General features: G+C 48.0%; 6 protein-coding genes across 6 annotated transcripts; 5 read left to right on the top strand and 1 right to left on the bottom strand.

The window, feature by feature from the left end:
- Window positions 1–2,193: 2,193 nt before the first annotated feature.
- Window positions 2,194–3,228, top strand: J7337_002061 (uncharacterized protein; the record flags this gene model as incomplete). Its single annotated transcript, XM_044819794.1, has 1 exon — window positions 2,194–3,228. One exon carries the CDS (start codon window positions 2,194–2,196, stop codon window positions 3,226–3,228), a length of 1,035 nt encoding a protein of 344 aa, XP_044684094.1.
- Window positions 3,229–3,467: 239 nt separating this feature from the next.
- J7337_002060 (uncharacterized protein) lies at window positions 3,468–5,070 on the bottom strand (the record flags this gene model as incomplete). Its single annotated transcript, XM_044819793.1, has 4 exons — window positions 3,468–3,768; window positions 3,822–4,064; window positions 4,114–4,831; window positions 4,887–5,070. 4 exons carry the CDS (start codon window positions 5,068–5,070, stop codon window positions 3,468–3,470), a joined length of 1,446 nt encoding a protein of 481 aa, XP_044684093.1.
- An 831-nt stretch (window positions 5,071–5,901) lies between these two features.
- Window positions 5,902–7,427, top strand: J7337_002059 (uncharacterized protein; the record flags this gene model as incomplete). The annotated part of the gene is made up of 5 exons (XM_044819792.1): window positions 5,902–6,002; window positions 6,058–6,372; window positions 6,427–6,686; window positions 6,736–7,309; window positions 7,358–7,427. 5 exons carry the CDS (start codon window positions 5,902–5,904, stop codon window positions 7,425–7,427), a joined length of 1,320 nt encoding a protein of 439 aa, XP_044684092.1.
- Window positions 7,428–7,982: 555 nt separating this feature from the next.
- Window positions 7,983–10,268, top strand: J7337_002058 (uncharacterized protein; the record flags this gene model as incomplete). Its single annotated transcript, XM_044819791.1, has 4 exons — window positions 7,983–8,289; window positions 8,343–8,925; window positions 8,982–9,629; window positions 9,689–10,268. 4 exons carry the CDS (start codon window positions 7,983–7,985, stop codon window positions 10,266–10,268), a joined length of 2,118 nt encoding a protein of 705 aa, XP_044684091.1.
- A 1,318-nt stretch (window positions 10,269–11,586) lies between these two features.
- J7337_002057 (uncharacterized protein) lies at window positions 11,587–12,544 on the top strand (the record flags this gene model as incomplete). The annotated part of the gene is made up of 2 exons (XM_044819790.1): window positions 11,587–11,599; window positions 11,652–12,544. The coding sequence occupies 2 exons, from the start codon at window positions 11,587–11,589 to the stop codon at window positions 12,542–12,544; spliced, it is 906 nt and encodes a 301-aa protein (XP_044684090.1).
- Window positions 12,545–16,126: 3,582 nt separating this feature from the next.
- J7337_002056 (putative NRPS-like protein biosynthetic cluster) lies at window positions 16,127–21,134 on the top strand (the record flags this gene model as incomplete). Its single annotated transcript, XM_044819789.1, has 3 exons — window positions 16,127–17,028; window positions 17,076–17,375; window positions 17,420–21,134. 3 exons carry the CDS (start codon window positions 16,127–16,129, stop codon window positions 21,132–21,134), a joined length of 4,917 nt encoding a protein of 1,638 aa, XP_044684089.1.
- Window positions 21,135–22,074: the final 940 nt, after the last annotated feature.

Raw genomic sequence — 22,074 nt, 5'->3', positions numbered from 1 at the left:
AGATAGAAACGACCAGTCATGAAAGTGGTTCGAATTCTGAGCCACAGCATGCATAATCGGTACCTGTCTGTCAAATATTCAATATCTTTATCATGCTCAATCGTTGCAGAAGCGTCGTCGTTACGGTGTTCTCCTCAGTCATGACCCGAAACTTGCCCTCCAAAGCCTCAATCTGCTCCAGCAATCGCGTGACAGACCGTTTCCGCGCCATAAGTCTGTTATTACCGCAAACAACAGAGCCCTCGGACGTTGACCCAATGGCGTGGGTCTGCGTGAGATGTGGGGAAGATCTCGCGGACTCCGCCCGAAGCTAACGGCGCCGATCGTCGGACTCCCCGATCTGCGCATGTCTTAACACTCAGCTCAATAAAGGCTCAGTGGCCAAGTCGTCCTAGCATCGTTCAATTGTAACAAACACTAGCGAAGTGATATTTCTATGGAAGACATCAATTAACTCCCGTTCTTCATCTCTAATACCATTTCTTCCAAGAAACACACCGGGTAGCTCACTTCACCATGAAACCAAACTTGATTCTAAGATAGAACAAATGCAAAGGATGCAAGGCCTAGCACAGTCGACGAAATCAAAGCCTTGGCTTAAAAGCGTTTACCGGCATATCTCTAGCACTCTTAGTTGAATGGACTGATGATCAACCGACAACTTTGCGGAATCAAGAGGGATACAAACGTCATTGTTACTACCCTAGAGCTGACCAGACGTAGCTGATGACAGTCGCGTCGCGTGGGGTGAATAGGGGGCTTGAGCTGCTTTTCACACCTTAACCTTATCAGTTTATCACAGCTCCCACGTGAAGATGAGTCACCTCAACACAGATATTTGATTATCACTAAGACATTCTATGGCCATAGCACCAAGCGCTTATCAGCGACTGGAAACAACGGCGACATAGACGTCACTTACGTCCTACCTCAACGCAACGCGAGAGAGTTCTCACAGCTGAAGATGCCCTCTTAGCAGTAGAAGCAGGGGTCGACGCCAGCATTGCGTTAAACCTCCGAGGTTGGCAGCTCGACAGTGTTCCAGCAACATTCGAGGCTTTACCCGGTCCTACTGGACTGTGGGATCACTAAGGGTACAGAGGTCTCTGAAGCCCTAGCTTTAGGGGCAGATCTTTGCTTGTTCGGACGGTCAGCGCTATGGTGTTTAGCCGTGAATGGCAACAGCGGGGGTAGAGACAGCGCTGAACATCCTGGAGCGAGAGCTGTGGCGTAAAATGGTGCTGAGTGGCGCTACGGCAATCAAAGATATCTCTAGGTCCCCGCTGGGGGTGCGGAAATCTAGAGCAGGCTTCGGCGTTGCAAAACTGTCAAGATAGCGAAAACACTTTGGGCTGCGCCTCACCGCGTGCGTGATTTCTTCTTTTCAAATCGCGACTTTGCGTTATTGTTATGATGCGAAAATAGCTGCACAAAAAAGGCGTGAGAGTTGACAGTAACGATGCAGCCAGGCTGTCAGCTGAGGGACGGATCCAGGTACTAGTTCCAATAGTCTGCTGCTCTTTTCATCCCATTGGGCTGCGAAACTGTAGGGTAAAGGGGCAGCTCAAGCCTCAACGGTCCTCGAGCTAACGGCCTAGAAATTACAGTCTGTGCAAGTGCACTAAAAAAAGCTGTTCGACACTTGATTGGCTCATCAAGAAACATAAACGCCATGACGTAAATTTCAACCAGTAACCGGGTTTCAGGTTTAGTACCAGAGATGGCCCAGACCACTGCCCTACCATCTGAACAAACCGCGATGACCGTTGCTAGCCTCTGCCTTTTGATGAGCAGCTAACTAGATCAAACATCCCTGAACCCTGCAAAGAAACAAAACATGAGCCCATGCCAAGAGGAATACGGGGTATTCGGGATACAGCGTGGGTTTTAGCTCAGCCAAAGCAACGTCGCAATTTAAACAACAGCTGAAAGTTTTGAGCCTGGCGCAGTATGGTTATATTACCCTCGTAAAGACGAGTCAGTGTTTGGACCGCTGCGATGAAATTGCCATTTCTAGTAAAACGCCTCTTTGACATGGGAGTAGATTAGAAGAGTAGATTACGGAGTAGAAGACCTTGTATTTAACAGCGGGACGATCCTTATTCTGCCTGCAGATCCCTCACTCACTCACTCACTCGTTCATTCTGTTTTCCACCCAGTCATTCTTTACTGTTCATCACGTTCTTTACCAATATGAAGTCGTTCGTTACCTTTGCGGGCTTGGCCTTTGCCAGCTTCGCTGCCGCTGGCCCCTGCAAGCCTCGCACCACCACAACTGCTGCTGCTGTCTCCTCTACTGAGGTCCCTTCCTCCACTGGTACTGAGACCGCTGCTGTTTCTACTAGCACGGACTATTCCGTCCCTGTTGTCTCGGAGAGCTCCACTCTCGCTACTGTGATTGTCTCCGAGACTAGCGCCACCGAGACCAGCGCTGCTGAGACAGGCACCACTACTGCCGAGACAAGTGCTGCCGGTACTACTACAGCTGAGACAAGCGCTGCCGACACCACCACTGCTGCTACCACCACTGCCGAGGGTACCACCACTGCTGCTGAGGCTACTACTACTGAGGCCGAGACCACCACGGATGCCGCAACCACCACCACTACCACTGCTGAGCCCACTGCAGACCAGTCTTGCGACAACGCTGGCCTGGAGTATGCCATCTACCAGCACAGCTTCCACAACGATAATCCTCCTGACTTCTCCTCCTTCGACGTTGATTTCTTCCATACCGCCACCCCTACCCACGAGGGCGAGACCACTCGCATCGGTATCACCCCCGGTACTCATTCCGACACTGTCTTCGCCATCTACGATGACAGCCCCGAGCAGCTCTGGCAGTACAAGGCCGTCAACCACCGCGCATACCTCTACGCCCCCGAGAGCGGTGACTACGTCGTCACCATCCCCAACTCTGATGAGATCACCCTCATCTGGTTCGGCGACAATGCCCTCTCTGGCTGGACTCGTGAGAATGCCAACCTTGAGCAGGACTACCCTGGTGGCACTTCCAAGTCTTACACCATTCACCTCGAGGCTGGCACTTATACCCCCTTCCGACTCCTGTGGGCTAATGCTCAGGGCGATCTTAACTTCATCGCTGAGGTGCAGGCTCCTGATGGAACGGTCATTGTCAACGGTGATGGTAGCGATAACAAGTACTTTGTTCGCTTCGCCTGTGACGAGAGCACAACTCCTTTCCCTGACTTTGGCTACGGTGGTTAAGCTGCTGCTCCGTTCTACTAGTACATATAGCAAAGTATATAGCGCTTCAGTCATGAAGCCCAAAATATCTTCGAGTATATAGCTATTTTAATACATAACACTCAATGACACTACCATTCTCGACAATGCACGTAACAATAGTCGACTCTATCATGACCAACGCTTTATAACTCTAAGTCTTGTTATTGCAACCTCGCATTCTGTAACCGGGTATCTGTGTTTTGGCGTATCAGAGCTCTTTAAAAGACATACTTGAACTCCAAGCTCTGATCTCCCTCTTTTCCATTGCTATCCTTACCCTCCGCGATCAACTTCTCCTTCTGTCGCATGCGGTACTTCAGAAGAGCATAAATGAGTCCAACGCAAACAAGTGCCAAGACCTCTCCTCCAAGAGAGATTGCATTACCCATGACGTAGCGAGGAGCATCCCCGATGGGATAGATCTGTGACGCCGCCATTCCAGATGCGTTTGCGAGTGAGATGAGCATGGAAATCGCAACAGAGCGCTTGTAGTCTGGCTGCATATTGTTTGATACCCATCTACAAATCGTTAGCGCGGTGCTTCAATTCACAGAGTTGGGGTGTTGACATACGTTACCAAGACAGTGTTGAAAGAGTAGACGCCACCGCCGACGAGGAACATGGCAAAGAAACCCGCGGCTTTGTGCCCGGTACCAACGACTATGGCATATCCGACGATGACTAGTAGTGGGGAGTGGATGAGGCAGATGGCTCGGCGGTTGAGGCGGTCTGAGACGTAGGTGGTGGCAGCAGTGAAGATGGATGCCAGAACGTAGACAGGAATGCTAAGATAGTTGGCTTGTAGAGAAGTGTAACTGCATAAGTGATTAGTTGAATCTGAATCAAAGCGGTCAAGATACTTACTCGAGGCCCTTGAGAAGAGTTGGGAGGAATGTGCCGAAGCCGAAAAGTGCGATGGAAGCGCAGAATAGTGAGATGGAAGCAAGCCAAACGAGGGGATCCGTGAGGGCCATGACGACCTGCTTCCACGAGAAGCCTTCGGTTTCTTTGAAAGGATGGTTGCGCTCTTTGATAAGCATCATAGTTGATTTCTCTTCTTCTGAGAGGAACCAAGCTGTTTGCGGAGAAGTCGGAAGACTCAGCCAGCAAACAGCTCCGATGACAAGCGAGATAGCACCCTCGATGATGAAGAGCCATCGCCAAGCCGACAACCCATGTCTCGCACCCATCGACTGAATCCCATACGCAATAAGTCCACCAAGGGCTCCAGAAAGTGCAATCGAGACATAAAGGACCGCAACGCGTTTTCCTTGCGATGCAGGAGGGTAGATCTGAGAGACGACGAAGGTGAGAGAAGGAAAAAGACCAGCCTCGAAGAAACCGAGGAGGACTCGGCAGGCTATGACTTGGCCATAGCTGTGGACGAAGCCAGTTCCCAGAGTGATGAAACTCCAGCTTATGATGGCGATAGCAAGGACACGACCTGGACCGAATTTCTTGACGGCGAGGACCCATGGCGTTTCAAAGACGACGTATGAGATGTAGAAATACATTGATACGTCGTTGAATTGAGTTCCATGCATGCCTGTATCTTCTTCGAAGCCGAATACACGTGCGTTGCCTTGAGTATCATGGTTAGCTTTCGGAACTGGAGTTGGGGTTTGCAAGGTCCTTACCGATATTTGTTCGATCGAGGTAAGCGAATAGAACAAGAAGAGCCATCTGCGGCATAACAAACTTGTCAAATTTCGACAACACCTTTTTCTCAACTTCCGTGAGGTCATTCATCTCGCCAGAGTTCTGATCGAGCTCTTGCTCAAGCGGCATCTTGAGCTCCGACTGTTTCTCTGCGGCTTCCATCGTGACAAGTTTGAGTATGTATTGAACAAGGCAATGCGAGAATACGAGAAGTGAAATGTGGATTACTGGTTCTTTTAAGGTCACTTGCATATCCGAGCTATCACCAGGTGATCTGCAGCACGATGGTCACTTATCCACCCCCGCATTTGATAGTCTGATAGTCAAGTTGTAACAAACCGTCGGCGGAGATGGGAATACTCCACTAGTGGAGATGATTATGGTAAATCCTTCCTTTTTGAAGGATTATATGTGATAGAGATGAGATAAGACTGATACGAGACGATAAGACTCTCCAGACTGAAGACTGGAGCTACGGCGATGAACCATGCTCCGATGATCTCCGATGAGATTTAAAAAAGCCAATCCACAACGCAATCAATCAGAAGCCGTTATAAACAAACTTCCTCAGCAATCACTGCCTCTAGAAGTCAATTGAAGATAAAGTTACTGGCTGTTACCCCGCGTTTTTATCCTTGTAGCCATGCACAAAGGTTATGTCATAGTTCATCGGCAAGATTGCAGTTCAGTTCCGAGCTCCAATAAGCTTCCCAATGGAGACTAGTCTCCGCCGACGGCCGACGGCGGATAATGACCCCACTCGCAGCACTCGGCCGTGATTGCTAATGTTGAGAGGAATTATGACCGTCGGGGACGATAAAGGATAACAATTGAGGGGAGATAATACATAATTAGACAAGACTTGGATTTATCAAGGTGCTGTTATCGAAAGATTGAATATTAACAGCAGATATCTTAAGGTTAGACATTTGAGGTCTTGCTCGAAATCACCAACCTCTAGAGACAAACAGCACACAAATCAGAACCAGCATCATGGGCTCACTCGATCTACCACCATTCAAAATCAGCGAAGTCGATCTCGCAAAATCACTTCACGAAAGCTGTCAATTCGGCGCCGCGCACCGCTATGGAAAGTAAGCTATTCTCACAAACCCACCATATTCTCAAAAATTAACCCATTTACCCTAGGGCTTCCACAGAAACTGGCATGGCGCGGCTCAGTCTGGACGACTCGGACAAGCAAGTTCGAGATTGGTTCATCACCTACGCCAAGTCGCTTGGACTAAAGACTTCAATTGATCAAATGGGGAATCTATTTGCGATTAGACCAGGCAAGAACAATGATCTGCCCCCAGTCATGATGGGTTCGCATTTGGATACGCAGCCTACTGGTGGACGATACGATGGCATTCTTGGTGTCATTTCGGGTCTTGAGGTTTTGCGAACCTTGAATGATCATGGGTATGAGACTGCGGGGCCTATTGGAGTTGTGAACTGGACCAAGTACGTATCCCGCCACGAGTAAGCGCGATGAGGACTTGGCTGACTTTTTCGTAGCGAGGAGGGTGCTCGCTTTCCCAAGATGGCTGTGTCTTCAGGTGTTTGGGCCGATGTCATCCCTCTCGAAACTGCATGGAATTTAAGGGAAGTTTTGGCTGCTGACCCCAAGTCGATGAAGGAGGAGCTCGACAGGATAGGCTACTGCGGTGACCAGCCTGCTTCATATCGATCAAATCCCTTCGCCGCGCATTTCGAGCTTCACATCGAGCAAGGTCCCATTCTTGAAGACGAGGGTCTTAAGATTGGCGTTGTGCACGGTAAGAAAATCCCTTTACGGGCATTGTACAGGATTAACAGCGGATATAGGAGTCCAAGCATTCAAATGGTTCAACATCACCGTCAAAGGCCGCGACAGCCACGCAGGCACAACACCACTCTACGCCCGCAAAGACCCCGTCCTATCCGCCAGCAAGATGCTCGTCGCCGCCAACACAATCGCCAAAAAGCACGACGGCCTCGCAACAACCGGCATCTTCACCACCGACCCCGGCACCGTCAACACAATGGCGCACACCGTAAAATTCACCCTCGACCTCCGCCACGTCAAGGATGAATTCCTCGCCGAGATGGTAAAAGAATGCGAAGCCGAGTTCCAGCGCATTTCTCACGACGATAGTGAGAAGGGCTGTGAGGTTGACTGGGAGCTTCTTGTGGATAGTCCTGCAGTCAAGTTTAACCAGGAGTGTATTTCGGTGGTGGAGCAGAGCGCGAAGGATGTCTGCTCGACGGTTGGGGAGGGGAAGCTTTGGAGGGATATGATTAGTGGTGCGGGGCATGATAGCTGCTACACAAATCGGGTTTGTCCTACGAGTATGATCTTTACGCCGACGAGATCGGGGATCAGCCATAACCCAACAGAGTATTGCTCGCCTGAAGATTGGTAAGTTTTCTTCGTCGTAGAGGAGTTGGGAGTGCTAACATGATGCAGTGCGCTTGGTGCCAGTGTTCTTCTGGGAGCGGTTTTGCGATATGATAAACTTCGCGCCAACAGGAATTAGTGACTTGGATAGTTGGTATCATGAATTTAATTGTGTAGTATGTAGAGAAATTGCAAATCTTTCTTAATTACACTGAAGAACGAGTCATGATGTGAACATTGAGCTGGTATGAGAGCGGGACATGATTTCTTTCCGGCATTAGAATCAATTGTAGAATAATCAGTTGTAACAATCGTGGGAGCCAGGAATACCAAATAACTATCAACCAGAAATATGACACTCACTGATCCCATGATTGACTCCATGATAAGGTTGTGGAATCTCAGCGATACAGATCAAAGCAGTCCCTCATTTAAGAGACCTTAAGGCTATGAACCTATGGAATAAATATCACTAATATCGCCCTAAATTGCCTTCGTTTATTCCTTAGACTTTTATTTCATGTCGTACAATGCGATAATCTGTATTCCATGACAGACATCAATCATGTCCACCAACGCTAACTACCTTACTGGCTTCAATCACGTGCCGGTTATCGGCCAACTCGGACCCCGCTATCGGTAACTCACTTCATCAATCGCATACCGCGAGCTTCACCTCAGCATCCCCCTCACAATGAGTCATGACGAGCACCCGCATCGTCAAGTCGCGGGTGTAAGACGCTACCGCTCCAAGTCCCAAAGACCATGCGATTTATGTCGCGCTCGAAAAGTGCTCTGCAACATCCCTGATCCGACGCGTCCATGCCAGCTCTGCGATCGCACTGGACGCGATTGCACGTTTGTGGGAAATCCTAATAAGAAGCCCAGGGATAGTCGCACGAGAAGGCTGGATTCTGACGGTGGTGGAGGGACGCCGATTGTTGTGCCGCAGCCGCTTGCGCAGGATGTTGATGTTTATGAGGCGTTGCGGATGCCGGATGGTGAGATGAGACAATGAACAATGATGCAAAAGATATAACCTGACGAATAATAGAGGTCCAATCTGCAGGCATTGACACAGGCCTCGATTTGACTCCTCTGGATGGCACAGTGTCGCAATCCATTTTCTCACCTGGGGGCGGTATCAACTGGGACATCTCATTCGATCACGGCATAGACGGCAGCGATCAACCATTCGACTTCTTCGCCAACGGCGAACTCCCCAATCTCGAACCCCTTGATGATCCAACGCCCTCAGACTACGGCGAAATCCCTACCCTCACCCCAGGTAAATCAGCAGATCTCCCCGCCAGCCCAACAGCCCTATTCGAACGCCTCTCATTCGACCAACGGCCAGACCACTCAACCTCACTAATTGGCTTTTCCAACGAATCTGATCCTTTTTCTCTTAATCACTTCCCGTATTCGAGTAGTGATGAAGTCGACTTTTATCGCGTTGCGTATCGACGGCAGCAACATGCATTTCCGGCGAATCCTCCGATTCACTTTTTGCAGAGTCAGACTGGGACTGCGATTGAGAGTCAGAAGATTGTGGATAAGTGTATGTCGTCGCTTGGTGATAGGGAACATCTTGAGAAATTGGTGGATCGAGAAACAGGCGTGGCTTTAGTCAAGTTGTATGCCTCTATCCTTCTCTTTACTTTGAACATGTACTTACTTACTTATTGTACAGGTACTTCAGATTTGTTTTCGAAGATTTACCCATCCTTTCTCGCTCTCTTATCTTTGAAGACTTGAATAGGTTTGTCGCAGAGGCATCTACTGGTTTACTTGCGGGCGTATACGCGCTTGCACTGCCCTTCACGCCCTGGGATGAGAAACTCTGTCTTGACAGTGCATATTTCAAGCCGGATGTCAACGATCTCTGGCAAGTCTCCTACACCTGTCTACAAAAGGAACTCCACTTTCCTCGTCTCTCAACCATCCAGATATTTATCCTCCTACTGAATCACACTCCCTTTGATGTCGTCGTTGTGGAGAACCCCTTTGTATGGTCGTTGGCAGCTTCTATGCTGGCCATGGCTCAGTCACTTGGCTTGAATGTCAACCCGAGTGGATGGAAGTTACCGGCGTGGGAGGTTCGACTTCGGAGACGGTTATGGTGGGCTGTTTATGTTGAGTATACTTGGCGTGCAGTAACTCATGGACGATCTTCCATGATATCTGACGACGACTGGGATGTTTCACCACTTACATCTGCCGATTTTACCATTGATCCTACAGCCAGCATACCGGAAAACATTCGGGATCAGTCACTTGACTATTTTATCCGTTTGTGCTCATTGACCGAGATCACTTCTGCAATCTGTCGGCAATTCTTGTAAGACCCCTTCGTAGCCCCATTTATGACCACCAATTGCTCCGGACTGACAGCAATAGCTCCCTTCGTGCTGCATCACGGCCTCAAATCCTCGACTCTCTACTTGAACAGGCTCGGGGTCCACGTCAGCAGCTACTCAAATGGCTGGAAGACCTACCAGAATCTCTGGCTCTCAGACCAGAGCCGAGCGAAAGCGACGCAGATGACTCAGTCAAGAGTCACAGATCCCTCTACGTAGCATACTACACCACGCATATCCTCGTCTTGCGAGCATTGCTACGTCCCATTATCGACAGTGACACACAGCTCACCCACATGCAATCCTCCGTAGAGACAGTCCTCCAAGCTTGTCGCGGTCTCATCCAAACAGTCATCAAGTTCATCCGTGGCCTAGATGCCAGACATCAATCAGCGTTCTGGCCTGCATATACACGGAACTGTCTAGCATATCCCGGACTATTCTGCTACATGCTCTGTCTGCAGAAACGGCAACCTGATATGACGGCATATGACCAGAACCTTCTCGCGACGTGGAGAAAGACTCTCCGCACGCGAATGCAGTCGTGGCCCTTTCTCCGCTTTGCTATCGTCAAGGTTGACGCGATTTACTGGAAGAAACTGTATCAGGACAAGAATTGAGTTTGATTGGAACACGTGGGGTATTGGGGTTGCGGGGGAAATGCTATTTACTGCCAAGAGAAAAACTCACTGAACTTAGGAAGATTTCTTATCGTCTGGACATGGATCGTAAGCCGCAATGCATCAGTGTTTTGATATGTTATGTCTTCAATTCTGACATGTTCTACGCCCAATCCGACATAAGGTACTTTGCGTTCAAGCGTGATATACTTCATCTCGGGCGAAAGTCAAACGGCTAGAACCAATGATATGCCGCGCTGTCCATGAACTGAATCACTTACAAGGGCTCTTATTGGAAATGCCGAAATGAACTGTAGTGATAGGTTCAGAGCATGCTCACAGTCAACCTACTGTGAGAGTTGAGGCAAGGCTCGCATCTGGATTCAGCCACGATGGTATGGATTGGCTGACGGCACGGAACCCGTTCGTCCGCCCAAAGTGGCTGGACTTTAACCTAGACATGGACAAATCAGATAACCTTTTGCCACGATTGGTGGCGAGTGATTCGAAGCAGTCCCCTCGACGAGACAGAATTAGACTTTGAAATTCCAGGCAACGAAGCCACACATTGAAAGAAATTGTCCGTGCTAAAGAAAGTTCTTGACTACAGATGATACATCTAGCCACGCGACATATCGAACGTCGATCACTGGTGAAAAGTGATTGACATGCTTCGACACGTGAGCTTGCGTGACTGACGTTCCACTAGAGCTTTATAATCCACGCCGAGCTTAAACTCAATTGACCAATGACAAGAGAGCTATGCGAGTTATTTCCTAAGATAAGCCTTGGTAAACTTACTTACAACACGCGTGGAACGATCTGAGCCACTCCCAGGAAACAACATGGTTCACTGGTGGCTTATTAAACTGTCCTCATGTGTCAGAATTAGCTTATCGATAACACATAGCGTTTAAGGTATACTCTGCAGAACATCCCGCCCAATAAGAACAACGGATGCTTTCCCCTCTCACAAAGTCTGAATGTTAGAGCTCCGTGAGAATGCTTCTCGACGATTGGGTGACTTATCTTTGCTGAGGCCCCCTATGCGCATATTGTCTTTGGAAAGCTAAAGTTAATCGGGACTTTTCAGTGTGTTGGCTCGATATGTCTCGCTGAGCGACGTCATAAGCTTTAAGTATCCATCAGTGAGGATGCTTCTCGAAGTCTGCGTTGCCATAGCCCGACTGACTCCTCACTGTGCATAAAAAGCTTGACTGCTCCCACAATCTACGAGTTCATGCTGGACCTCCGTCACCACATGATATAAGCCAAACCTTTCTTCTACCTAAGTGTTTGAGATCTGTCAACACTTACCATGTCTAAGTCTCGTTAATCTACTCTGTTCCCTAAGTATGACCATGCGACTGACCACTTCAATAGACGGTCGCAAACAGCACTTTGTCCAGGTCGAGAAGGATCCTGATGACTTTGTCTTCCTGAATGTCACACTCACCATCTTCTGGCGCCTGGCTCGCCTCGATCTTGTCAATAACGTGTGGTGCCATACTCACCTCCACGTCGCTGCTTTCTACGGATGGGTTGATGTCGTTGAGGCTCTGCTCAAATTGGGCAGCAACCCTGATATCCAGGACTCGAAGGGATGTACCGCATTGCATGCTGCCTGCGCCTCTGTAGACGAAGGCTCAAAGGAAGTAGTTCAGGTTCTGCTAAAGCATGGTGCTGATCCGAATCATAAGGCCGATGTTACAGGCTTTGCTCCAATACATCACCTCATCGAGGCAAGTCGCAATGCGGCTGAGCCATGGGACTGCAATGGAAAGCTGGAGACACTTCTGAAGGGAGGAGCCGATATCGATGCGCCGGATGCACATGGCTGGACACCTATCCATCTCGCGTCTTGTATTCCCTGGTGTAATAGCGTCTTTGATGTTCTCCACACAAGAGGCGCAAGACTTGATCTTCTCACCGTTATGAAAAGATCTATCTTGCATTACGCAGCTATGTACGGAGACCTGGATCACATTTCGTACCTGCGTAAGCAGGGTCTTACAGAACCGGATCCAGATGGCAGAGACGCCTACGACCAAACTCCGCTGGATCTGATAGTATGGAGGGCAAACACCAAACCGGAAAAACTCTGGAAGCACATGAAACAACCCACTGAGGATGTCACCCAAGCCTTTTGCTCTTTGATCCAAGAGATTAGGATTCATCGTTGGCGGGAAGGGCACGGTACAAGCTATCAGGCTGACCACCATTTGAACCCAGAAAGCCATCTCGTTGCTCCCCCAACAAACTGGAAGCTTGCCTGACTCTTTTAATTGTTCATAATGCAGTTCTTGGTTAACAAGAAGGACATACGGAAATCAAGAACAATCTTCCTCAGGGCGCGGGGAATTATGCTAGGGGAATCCAAGATGACTTAATCTAATGTATACCATATTATAGTTCCAGAGCATTCTATGTGAGGGGACTTACAGTTTGAATACGTAGTCAATCATGAATCAACTCCTACCACGCAGTACACGTTTCTTCTCAGCCGGGATTTGACGCTTTGGCTTACAACTTAGTGTTCATTGCGCATTTAGGTTGCGGTCTTGAGAGAACGTAATTGGTTTGGCGTAGTAGCCTTGCCACCCGCTCCACCACAAACATCAGGACGCCATTGGACTAAAGCATGCCGGGGAATATGGGCTTTCAGGCCTTCATCCCCTCGCAAATAAGATACCTCACACCGTGATCCACGAGAACATAAATACCGCCCTATCAAAGGTATTAGGATATTTAAAATATACTCTAGGTTCTCTCTACTAGAATAAGCTTATAGCTATAAGCCTTAACTATAAATAACACTTCTAGCCTATAATTTAGATATTAATACTATAATAACTAACTAATAGCTATAATATAAAGCTAATATAATAAGAACTTAAATAATAACTCTTTAGCTAGCCTTAAAGATATATAAAAAGTTACTTTTAATCCTTTAGTTAAAAAAGGTTAGCTTAATACTATAAATAACTTAGTTTTTTAAAATAATAGCTTTAATAAAACTAGTCTTTTAGTAAAAATATCTTAATTAAACTTATATTAATAATTATATTTATAAAGCTAATATTATACTTTTTACTATAGTAATATATAAAGTAACTTTATAATATAATTATAGCTATAATAAATTTAATTATAAAGCTATTATAAAGTATATCTTTATATAAGACTTTAATTAGCTAAGTAATAAATTTCTTATTAAGCTTACTTTATTTAATTATAAGACTATTACTTATATAATAGCTTAATTCTTTATAAGTATTATTAATATTACTTAATAAAAAAAGTAATACTATTTTTTTATATAATTTAAAAAATAAAAAGAGAATTAAAATAATTAAAAAGCTATTTTAAAAAAACTATATTTAAATTATATTTATATTTAATATATAGATAGTAATTTATTAAAAAGGACTTTTAGGTATAATATATAATAATTAGATTTATTAAAAAATACTAATATATAAGAAAAGCTTAAAAAAAGTTTTATAATAATATATATATTAGTACTATTAGAGCTAAAATAAAGGTTAGAAGAAGGTTTAAGGTAATTAGAAGGTAGTAGTAGTATTAAGTTTATAAGTCAGTTATAAGGTTAGAAAATACATTTCGGTTTTAATATAATAGTTAAAATATACTCGAGGGGAGTTTGGGGTTTGTGCTGATCGCGAGCGGTATTGAAATCAACGGCCAAACTCAATTGCATGAAATTGCCGCTAATCAAGACGTAAATCTCCAATGATGCTCGATCTCAATGAGGAATCCACTGCGTAGACAGGGAGGTCAATGGCTGGAAGATCTCTATTACATTAGCGCCGACGAACTGCAGCCCAGGGCATGGAGGAGATAAGACCAGTGAATAAAGCTTTAGCGTACATCAGAAGAAGCGGGAAAAGCGGCAGGATGGTCTGTAGCATCGACGGTAAGAGTAGGTGTGGTGCTATGCAGATAAGACGGAGTGTGACATTTGAGCGTGATAGTGATTGGTTGGAGCGTGAGTGCTGGGATATCCTGTGCAACAATAGAGATGACCGGAAGTCGACGAGTCACTATTGCTCTCTAACACATGAAAATTATTGCATCTCGTAATGAGATTACAAGCTTGTGCATTGATATCTAACTGCTATCTCGTTAGACGAGTGAGATGCGGCATGAGTAGGGAGTCGATGCCTAGCCATGATTACTTGCTACTGATACCAGTACGAAACCTGAACGATTTTATCTTCTGTGTAAGACTAGATACTTCTCATTCGAGTCTCGTAACCCATACCGCCTCACAAGGCAACCTGTGCATGATGAGTCTGTTAGCCACTAATGGCTCTTTCGGCAGTTGCTCTCATGACATTAACAAAGCCATTCGTCAGCCCAATCTCAAGAGAGTAAGATGAAGTCCAGTAAGGCTTCGGGGAGCAGAAAGAGGCGGGAAAGCCGCAGTGACGGATAGTTTAATGGGCGGGGCTGTCTTGATATAGATTTACGGGAGGCCCAATGACAGATGACGTGTCGAAGTCCCACTTTGGAAGGTCGTTAATAATCTGGAAATACTTTATCGAAGGTTTCATTATCCCGCGAGATTGAGATTATCCTGATGATAGTCTTTTCTTTGGGACGCTGGTAATTTATGGGGATAAGCTTGATGATTCGCTTAATTGATAGAATGTCTACTGGAGCAAGTGTCATGACACGCCATGAGATACGCGTCTCAGCCAGGCAGTGACTCCTGTGCGGAAAATCGAATATTTGCAATCAAGACTTGTGGCTAAGAGTTGAAATCATCATACAGAGCTGGGAATTTTTTTCTTTGCCTAAGATGGTAATGATAGCACGCTCAATTATATCACCTGCATCGCACAATGCCTCGCATCCAGCCGCTGCGCCACTCGGCCGCTCAGTCTCTCAACCCTGCCTGACTCAGGATCACCAAGCCCACCTCGTGTCCAACTACCGATCTACAAATGCCTTAGTGATCCCCGAACCTTTTGAAACTCACTCACTTTATCAAATCAGTATCATCAGGGCTCATGAGCTGAGCTTACGTGTTTTCCCTCCGAGACCGGGGTCGTAGATCCCTGCACCATGCGGCTCAAAGACCATGTTACATCACCCCTGCCAATCGGGAAATAGATGAACAAGGAGCATTTACGGTTCGACCTGTTACATTGACGTAAACTCAATCGGTGGATATAACCATAGCCTCAAACTGGACTTTTTTCGCGAGTCAAGAACACTATTCGCGTCGTAAGTCTTTTTGTGACATCAGCGCACGAACCGCTTCTGCACGGCCACCAAGGAAAAATCATATGTCACTCCGCCCCTTAGTACCATCTTAGTAACCAGCAAGCGCCGGCACTCGTGGAACTTGTCGTGCTTGCCAGTTGTGATTAACCCGTGGCAATGCCGGACGGTCCACCCACTCACCTCTTATCTAGCTAGTTAGTATGGAGCCCAAGAGAAAATGCCGTGAAGATCGAATCGGATCTACAGGAGAATCCCTTGTCGTAAATCGGGGCGCCAATAAGTCTAAGTGGGATGGAGTGGACCGGCGGTAGGACCTCCGTGATTTGATTTCAGGTTTGGTTGATCTTTGGACGTGACATTGCAGATTAGACTTCATGTTCTGCCTGTTGATCTGCCGGCGAGACGAAATTGGGTAAAAAAGTGGAAGGGCTGTGATGAGAGCTGCCAGGCTGGACGGATGGTTATATAGAGATGCGAGAGCGCTGTGATGAAGAGGATTATCAGATCTTCATTACTCAGAATCAAAGGATCATCTTTATTAACGCTTTGTTGATCGAGATATGAGTGTGCTGTGTTTACTACGGGAGCTGTGTGACATCCCACCAATGGCGGTCAGGGAGAGTCAACAGTTCAAGTCCCTTGTAGCACTGAACCCAGGCAGAGCTGATCTCTTGGCTGCCATTCCTACAACCCAACAGCATTCCATCTCCTCCCTCTACACTCTATGTCATCTCCTTGAGGAATTGCCTGGTCCATGGCCAGTCTTCCAACTCATCAAGACTTATACACGCATCTACACCCAGCTTCCGGAAGAGGCCAAGACAAAAGGCACCCACGAGATCTCTTCCCTAATTGAACGAGCTTCAACGCTAGTCAAGAGGTCGTATACATCCTTTGCGCAGTTCATTGGTCGCGATGACAAGCCAGCCCTACGAGCCCCCACAGATGAGGATGTCATCTCCCACCGTGAAACACGACACTTCGTTGACAACTTCCGACTTCCCGTCAATATATCAGATAAAAAGCCTGTTGTTTCTATCGCGTTACCAAATGGTCCATTACTAGCAGCTACATGCATCGCAGTCACGACTTACTACACCGCATCGCCAATTAACCCCGCCGCTGGAGCAGAACAATTCAGAGCGGACATTCTCCAAGCCCGAGCAGACTTTATCCTCACAACGAAGGATGAGTACACAAAACTGCAGCTTGATGCCAATTGGGTATCAGATAACAAGATCCAGATCTTCATCATGAACTGGACTCGAGATGAGGGCATCTCGCTAAGGACAGTCGATGGAGAAGCTATCCCCACTGCCAGCGCTGAGCGAGTCGCTAACAAGGCTGATGACATTGGTCTGATTCTCTTCACGAGTGGAACGTCGGGCACCAAGAAGGTAGTCCCACTAACAGTTCACTCCATCATAGCTGGTGTTGCATTCGTCATTGAATCATGGGGTCTCACAGCCAGTGACATTTGTCTGAACATGATGCCCCTCTACCACGTGTAAGCCACCTACTCGTCTTTGACTCGCTTTTGCTAATATTATGCAGAGGAGGGCTAGTTCGCAACATTTTTGCACCAATCTTCTCCGGCGGTTCTACAGTCTGCTGTCCCTCCTTCGATGCCAATCTGTTTTGGGACGTCGCTGAGACTATTCAACCAACATGGTACTACGCTTCACCATCGATGCACTCCATCATCATCGCAGAAGCCGCGGCGCGACCCGAAGCTCTTCGAAAGAGTCGGATACGGTTAGCTTGTAACGCTGCTGGTGGCCTATTACCGTCTTTGGCGTATCAATTGAGGGACACGTTCAACTGTGTCGTCTTACCGAGTTATGGAATGACAGAGTAAGTCATTTCACCTTCAAGATGATACATGCTAACAGGAACAGATGCATGCCCATTTCTACACCCCCACTAGACTACCGTCTCGATCGCGAAGGTACATCAGGTATCAGCACCGGCCCCGAACTCACAGTCCTCGACTGGTCTGAACAAACCGTTCTGAACGGCACCGTCGGTCGTATCTGCGTTCGCGGAGAACCTCTCTTCCCGGGCTATCTCAAGCCTGATGGGACATATGACAAGTCACCATTCAACGAGGCCGGCTGGTTCGACACTGGTGATCTTGGATACATGGACGAAGATGGATATCTTTACATCACCGGTCGGAGTAAAGAGGTCATCAACCGTGGTGGAGAGTTGATATCTCCATTTGAGGTTGAGAATGCTATCATGACGGCTTCGAAAACGAGTGACTCGCCTATACACGGGAGGGTTTCGCAGGCTTTGGCGTTCTCGGCATCGCATGATGTTCTACAAGAGGTTGTCGCTACCGTTCTTGTCACGCCTCCGGGTGCTCCGCGTGTTGATCTGAGGACGCTGCACGGTGCGTTGAAGTCTTCTCTTCAGCAGGCAAAGTGGCCCGTGTTGATCACTTACATGGATGACCTTCCTAAGAACAACAACAAGGTCCTACGCATAAAGCTTGGTCAACGGCTGGGACTCCCTTCTGTTACTGATGATACGCCTTATATGGGGAGGCACTGGGATGCCGTTTGTCCTCCTGCTGATACCCCTCTGTCAGAGGCCATACAGTGCTCGTCTTGTGCTGTTGACTACACCAAGCTTGCGACTCACGTTCAGAACATGGCTCCAGAGCTTGACGTCTTTTGCCTGCCCAGCAATCATGATGGTTCGCCTGAAGTCGTCCTTGCGCCTAAAGCTGGAGGTTCTGTCGGCTCTGATATTGTCAACAGCATTCGACACCAATTGGCATCAATAATCGACAATTACATGATCCCTACCGAGATACACCTCATGCCTCACCCATTCCAAAAGGACTCATCTGGAAAGATCGACGTCGAGGTACTCCGCTCAGAACTCGAGCAACTCCAATTGGCATCACTCAACAAACTAGCAGCCAGCACAGAAGGCCTAGTGACCAAAACCTTCGCCGAGGTCCTATCCATCCCACCCGCAGACATCCCCCGTGACGTCGACTTCTTCAGCCTCGGCGGTGACTCCCTCCGCGCCGGCCGTCTTCTCTCAATGCTCCGTTCCGAGTTCAGCATCAGCCTGCCCATCACAGCAGTCTTCAACGGCGGCACCGTGACTTCCATCGCTGTACAAATTGATAAGATGCTCGATAGCAAGACCGATGAGTCTGACCAGCCAAGCGCTATCGTCGGATGTACCGAGACTTGCAGTTCCACGAACCCCTTCCTCATGATCCTGCAGCTCTTCCCCCTCGTGGTCTTCTACCCCCTCCGCCGCGCAGTCCAATGGACAATATTCTTCGTGACCCTCGCGCACTCTCAAAAACTCCCTACCAACCACTCCCTGCCCGGACGGTTTCTCAACCTCACCGTTTCCATGCTCATCGCGCGCATCATCATTGGTTTTGTATCACCCATCGTCGGCATCATTTGCAAGTGGCTCATCATCGGCCGCTATCGCGAGGGTCTGTACCCGATGTGGGGAATGTATCATACCCGATGGTGGCTTGTGCAAAAGATTGTTGCAATCTGTGGCAAGGGCTTCTTTGATGCAAATGAGACGACGGAGAGGATCTACTGTCGGCTTATGGGGGCCAAGATCGGGAAGAAGGTGAAGCTGGAGGGTGTGGCGATTGGAGAGTGGGATTTGATTGATATTGGTGATGATTGTAACCTTACAAAGTGCATTTGTCGACCTTTTGCTGCTGAGGGGAATACGTCGATGTATCTTGGTCGCATCACCATTAGAAGCAACTGCTCTGTTGGAGTGTCTTCCATCATCGCGCCTGGAACTATCATGCCTCCCAATACATGCCTTGGCTTCAACTCATCGAGCTGGGAGATGCAGGATGCAAGTGAGGAGTACAGAGACCAGCTTCCAAGTGAGAAGCCCAAGCCTCACTGGGCGTTGAGCCTGCTCTTCACAATGCCTCTCAAGCTCATCGGCTTATTCCTCTCCGCAGTTCCTTGGATGGCCGGTCTTGTCGGCATGGTAACTACACAGGGTCAAAAGGTTAACCACAAGGCTCCATTGAGAAGCAGTGTGGACTGGTTCACGCAGCCCAACCGAATCGCATACCATTACCTCGCTCTTGCTCTCGGATGTCTATTCGGTCCATTCTTTCTCTTTGGGTTCGTCATCCTAGTCAAGTCTACTCTGGACTGCATCTTTGGCAAACTCAAAGCCAATTCGCGATCCACGGTGGATATCTGGAGGGCGAACTTGATCAAGACGCTGTTGCCTGAGGGCAAATTACATCGGATGACATCTTTGTTTGGTCAGCACTACGAGGCTACATCTATTGCGTTGAGAATACTTGGTGCTAAGATTGGTGAACGTGTGTACTGGCCTGGTACTGGCCCTAGCATCGGAGACTATCATCTCATTGACGTTGGTAACGATGTAGTCTTTGGTTCCCGTTCTCATCTCGTCACTTCTGATGCGATCGCGTCTGAGAAGGTCACCATCCAGGACCGTGCCATGATCGCGGATCGTGTTTGTCTTCTCCCTGGTGTTACTGTTGGTGAACGAACCACTATGGGCTCCGGTGCCTTGACCAAGAGAAACGGAAACTATGCCTCTGACGGTACCTATGTTGGCTCCAAGGCAGGAGATGCAGTGTGCTTGTTGACCGGTAGTGATACCAAGGTCTCTCGCTCTCACATCCGCAACATTAAGTCGGAGGATACCCTCACGAACGAAAAGAAGTTGAATGACGAGAAAGAACGTCCAGATACACAGCCTAGCATCACATCAGGAAGCGACACCGAAGGCAGTGATGGCAAAGGAAACTGGGCACAGCATCTCTCTCCATTCGGTCGAGCTTTCTATCTAAAGCTAGCACCTTATCATGTCCTAGGCCCCTTTGCCATCTTCTGCTACTCTGCCTTCTTCACAGTCTTCACCGCCGTATACTGGGATGTTCCCAGCGTCTCATCTATTCAATTCGTTGGTATCATGTTCCGAAGCTCTTTTCCTCGTGGTATGAACGTCTGGTTTGACCTTGTCGCCATCTTCCTCACCATGTTTGCCGGCATCGCCGTTCTCTCCACCATTCAATCTGTCCTTGCGCTGGCGATCATCATTGGATCAAAGTGGCTACTCATGGGCCGTCGCAAGGCTGGTAACTACGATTGGGACAAGTCTCCGTATTGCCAGCGCTGGCAGATCTTCCTCGGCATTGAGCGCCTTCGCCGGCAGTGCTACAAAGGCAATGGTATTCTGAATCTGCTGACTGGTACTCACTGGATGGTTATCTACTTCAAGCTCATGGGCGCCAAGATTGGCAAAGACTGTGCGCTCTTCGTCAATGGCACCCCAAGCCTTATGTTCACTGAGCCTGATCTTATCACGCTTGGCGATCGCGTTGTCGTCGATGACGCCAGTGTCGTCGCGCACATTAACACACGTGGCAAGTTCGATTTGAACAGAGTCGAGATTGGTGATAGATGCGTACTCCGAACAGGAAGCCGACTTCTGAGTGGCGCGCTGATGAAGAGTGATAGCTGCTTACTGGAGCATACGCTTATCATGGGTGGCGATGTTGTCGAGGAGAGGAGGACGATGCAGGGTTGGCCAGCAGAGGAGTTTAGCGGAAAACGGATTTGATTTACATGTGGGGGAGTGATTGGGTGGCATAGCGATATAGAATTCCTTGTCATGGGGTTTGGTTCGGTAGAAATAGATGGTCTTCATTCCAGTCAATTAATTCAGGCTTAGTTTCAGTTTAGCGACCTGCTTTCATTGCGCGATGTGCTTCGCTAGCCTTATTAGAGGAATGGGATAGAACAAGCTTTACTAGTCGCAGAGCTAGAACACGAGCTGGCATGCTGCTAAAGGTTTCGCGGTCTGGACTCCATCATGTGATTTATGGGATTTAGAAGCATTTCGCATTTCTCCATCCCTGAACCAAATTCCCCCTCCCCAAGATAATCTTCTGTTCGCCGCTGTTGTAAATAGGATGTTTGACATGAAGATGTCATACTCGTACGAACAGCTCTTTGTCAAGCCCAACTATCTTTCGTGGCAAGTTAGCTTCCCGTCTCAGGCATCCTGTAAGCAACACTAACTGGCGATGCAGGCTCAAAAACGCTCTAATTGGAGTTTCGGTTCTGACATTTTCCACGGTCGTCTTCTTCGCGCTTCACACATCGCCTCACCTCCCATTCCGACCGAACGACATCGAGACTCCATGGGTTCCATCAGACCCGCCATCATGGCCGCCGCAGCCGGCCAACGATAGTCGATACACCGACCGGCTCGTCAATTACAAACCTGAACATCCCGTATTCAGCGAGGTGCAACCCATAGAAACCAAGCGCCTCGCCGTATTACTGCCAACCTTTGTGAGACCCTCCTTCTTCACCATTGTGTTCGCAAATCTAACACTATATCGAGGATGGACATTTCCCCCAAGTCTTTCGCTACTTTCAATCCGTCAAGTGTCTCTGCGTCGATCATGACAAGGTGGATTGGCACATCATTGTATCCAACTCCGCCGAAGTCGAAGGGCTTACGAAGCTCCTTGCGACTCTTGAAGACTGTCACC

Source organism: Fusarium musae, chromosome 2 (assembly GCF_019915245.1).
Source record: "Fusarium musae strain F31 chromosome 2, whole genome shotgun sequence".
Classification (NCBI taxonomy): Eukaryota; Fungi; Ascomycota; class Sordariomycetes; order Hypocreales; family Nectriaceae; genus Fusarium; species Fusarium musae.
Note: the sequence above shows the minus strand (reverse complement) of the source record. Positions and strands in the feature narration are given on the sequence as shown.